The sequence below is a fragment of the Bremia lactucae genome, linkage group LG8 (genome assembly GCF_004359215.1).
Source record: "Bremia lactucae strain SF5 linkage group LG8, whole genome shotgun sequence".
NCBI lineage: Eukaryota > Oomycota > Peronosporomycetes > Peronosporales > Peronosporaceae > Bremia > Bremia lactucae.
In genome coordinates this window covers 1942347-1946104 of record NC_090617.1, presented here as the reverse complement: position 1 = coordinate 1946104, position 3758 = coordinate 1942347, and the positions used below count along the sequence as shown (strand labels likewise).

Genomic DNA, 3758 nt, shown 5'->3' with positions numbered 1-3758 from the left:
AGCTTTAATATTAACATTCGACACTGAGAAAACACAATCTCGACCAGAAACCTTGGTAAACAATTATCACCAACTAATCTGACTTAATTCGATAGTATGCACAGTATGCAGCGACGATTGGTTGCAGCATCCGGCAGCTTATACGCGCTTCCAAACACCATCCCTCCACCGAATAAATCATCAACACTAATCACAGCCTCTACGCCCAGCTCCAAGCAGTGGCCAATTACTTTCGCGTTAAAGGTAACTAAGTCAAGCAGTCACTGCGCACTCACGGCCATGTTTGATACAGTATCCATTTTTCTGCACCCACTTTTCGCAGCCCTCAGCCTTACACTTGATCCCACCGCCGTGGCCGCGGCACAGGCCTTTCGATTGACTACTTTTGGGACAATCCGGATGCTTACAACGAGCCCCACCACCGTGGGCCTTACACAGCCCACGTGACTGTGCGGTCTTTTCACAATCCTCAAACGCACAGGGAGTACCGCCACCGTGCGCAATACACTTGCGGTTCGCCTGGGCGCTCTTGTTGCAATTGGGATGTGAACACCGCTTTCCACCACCGTGAGTGCGGCATAATCCACGCGATCGAGCAATATTGCTGCAGTTAGCGTACCTGCAGACACGGCCGCTGCGGGCGATAATGTCCTGTGCTGCCTGAGCCGCAGCAACTGTTGCAGCAGTCATGGCGTCGCTTGTGCTTTCAGTGCGACCTACACTCGAGCTGAGGAGGCGCATGCCGCTATCTTCATCCGAAGAAATAGACATGCGATCGGCACTGTCAAACGATACACGCGACCGTCTCCGGTCCTGCAGAAAAGATAAGCCCGGAAGCGACTGCGAATATGGCATCGGCGATGTAGGCACTACTGAAGTATGCGTCGAGTGAGACGGTGAACGCAGCCGAGCGTCAGGATGGTACTGGTGAAGTTGGGAGTGCTGAAGCGGGGAGGGCGATGGAGACGGCGATGGCGACGCTGACGATAGTGTAGATACGTCCGAGAATGAGCGCAAAGACGGCGGAGTAGGACGCGAGGCAATCCCCAGAGACTTTAGATGCGGGCCCGGTGAGCTGCGCATCATATTCAGTGACGGCAGCCGCGAGCTAGTATCCAACTTGCCCGTCATAAATGGGTTATGAGTTTTCCGTGCTGGCGCAGCTGGCGCCGAAAGTGCCATGCTAGCGAATGGTGAGACAGGTGGCGCCAGCGGAGGCGTCACGTGCAAGTTGGACGAACACGAGCTTCCATATGTAAATGCGTGTGTCGTGGTCGGTACGCGCATGCGGCTGGCATCATGCCGTGGGAGAGGTGAGACAAAACACATTTCATCTTTTTGCATCTGCAACTGCTGCTCAAGCTGGCGTTGCTCCTCTAACTCAGCAGCAGAGAGCCCGTCATCGCTTTCTTGCGGCAGGTAGAAAATGGAGGACGTGCCCAATTGACGCTTAAGGGGGTCCGTCAGCTCTCGCACACGGTTGTTGGAGTCCACTAGCTTAAAGGAGGGTGCGCTGTCGGGCATCGAGAGCTGGTCAAGAGGGTTCATCCACTCCATGCCTGTCATTCAATCGGGTAGAAATTGACAAAGACGTAATCGGGTCGGAACCGGCGAAATGAAGAGTGACGAGGTGGGTGTAAAGGACCCCTGCCTCATAAGCAACGGTAGGGGTAGGACTAGCTAAAGGGGGATCCTTAAAGCATACCCGTGTTCAATTTTATGTGTAATTTGGTAAACAGCCAAGTTTCTTGTGATATACCTTTCATATGAGCACTATGTATGGAGTGTAATTAGCTTTCACCAAGCGGACCGTAAAATTATCCGCAATATCTCTGCTGGACAATAATTTATTAAGAAGATATCTAGCTTTTGCCACATTTCAGTGTTTTTGTGTACTGTGCAATGCTCACTAAGATGGCTTGGTGCAAGCTACCAGATAATAATAATAAAGTTCTGTCCACGAATGAGCATATAGATTCTGAGCATTGACAATGGTGATATTGAGTCTCCGTCTTTCTGTAAAGGTAAATTCAGAAAAGCTCGACACATAAACACTTCCAGCATGAAATCGTCACTTTTACGCATGAAGCGCTCACACTTCCTCGGGCCTGTATTTTTTTGAATAGGCTCTTGACTTATATAGAGAGCTACGAGTTTACAGCCACCCAACTCATCTAAAAATGTGAGTATGTGCTACTTGACAAGCTCAGGAGCAAACTGCAAGTTGCAATCTGGTAAGTATAAGCTTTTGCGCGGCTTTTAGCACAAGCCCTAGTCCCTGAGTTGGCCCATCGTCCTTCCACTTTGCTTTTGTCGCGAAATGATGAATCGGTGCCTCCAATATTTGATAGCAAATCTACACATGCGTGCATTTTCTGATCATAGCCTGGAATCGCACAGATGTGAAATTCTTCCCGTACACCTGTTATTTTAATTCCATGGTTTTCCGCTTCAATGTCTCGATACGACTTATTTAAGGCCAGTGTACAACGTTATAGTAAAGAATGCAGATGCAGAAGAAGTTGCAAGCATAATGTTGTTGTACGCCGTTAAGTGCAACAGAGTCAGGAACAACATTTGTGTGTTATATGCGACTAGTACGCCTCTGGGTGAGAAAGGACAGGGTCCGTCAGTTTTCAGTACAAATCGACTGGAGGAATTAGAACTATGTTATATTGCCATGTGGGCAGGCATGTTTTTTTGCAGCAACCTGTCCAAAGATGAGCCTCACCGCAAAAAATTATCCTAGGAAGGCCAATTTTACTTGACAGTTGTTAAAACGTAACATCTTTAATAAAGTCAGATAGAATAGCCGCCGAGTATTTTTATATGAGCGGGAATTTACACGACGTGGGTTGGCTTTTAGAGGACAATAAATGTTGAGAAAGAGGCTTGCTTACTTGTCTAGTCTGTGTATATTTGTGGCTTTTGTTACGGTCTCATCGCTGGCGTACGAACTCAATCACCCGTGAGGACCAAAAACAGCAAAAAAAAAATGTATGTGCACTTGCGAGCTGGATCAAAATACAATATGAAATTGCTGAAGTCAGTTTTCGGAAAGTCAGAAATGATAATTCACATGTAACGGGCTAAAGTTGCCCTAATGTTACACAGTCCCCGTTAAGTACACTTGGTGTATTTAAGGGGATGGTCAATTACTAAATAATAGTAATTAGACCCAGCACTCGGGTGTGGTGCACATATGTGACCAACCCTTGTGGATGTAATGCACATGGGTGCATTCACATTAGGAGGGATGACGCCCAGCGTCATCCTGATGACGGCTAGCGTCATCCGTTACGCGAGAAATCTAGAAAGATACGCTCGCAATACATATTAAGTGTTATTTATAGAGATGACATTTTAATTGGTAAAAATAGGTATCTATATTTAATTCTATTAAATATAAATCAGTCTAAAAACTACTTCCTACTTGGTAAGTGCGCACGAGGAAACGGATTACCGCTCCCGTGACTACACTTAACCAGAGTACTTAGTGTGTTGGGTGAGGACGCTTACGCGCCCACCACAACTACCTCACTGCACGCAAGAGAAGCAGGTTAAACCGCTTACTCGCTGTGCTAGGGTGTGTGTCTAAGTAGAGCGTGGCCGCATTACGACGTGCCCGCCTACACTTGGTAGCACTTGAAATCCTTCCCACGACCCGCATCTCTGCGTGTGTACGTGAGGATGAGCCTCAATATTGATTGGGCTCATTTTCCCCACCTCTCCGAACATCATCGGGAGGTGGCAGGGCT

General features: G+C 47.7%; 1 protein-coding gene across 1 annotated transcript; it reads right to left on the bottom strand.

Annotated features, from left to right (window-relative positions):
• Window positions 1–252: 252 nt before the first annotated feature.
• CCR75_007594 (uncharacterized protein) lies at window positions 253–1557 on the bottom strand (the record flags this gene model as incomplete). The annotated part of the gene is made up of 1 exon (XM_067965652.1): window positions 253–1557. One exon carries the CDS (start codon window positions 1555–1557, stop codon window positions 253–255), a length of 1305 nt encoding a protein of 434 aa, XP_067822650.1.
• Between the last annotated feature and the right edge of the window lie 2201 nt (window positions 1558–3758).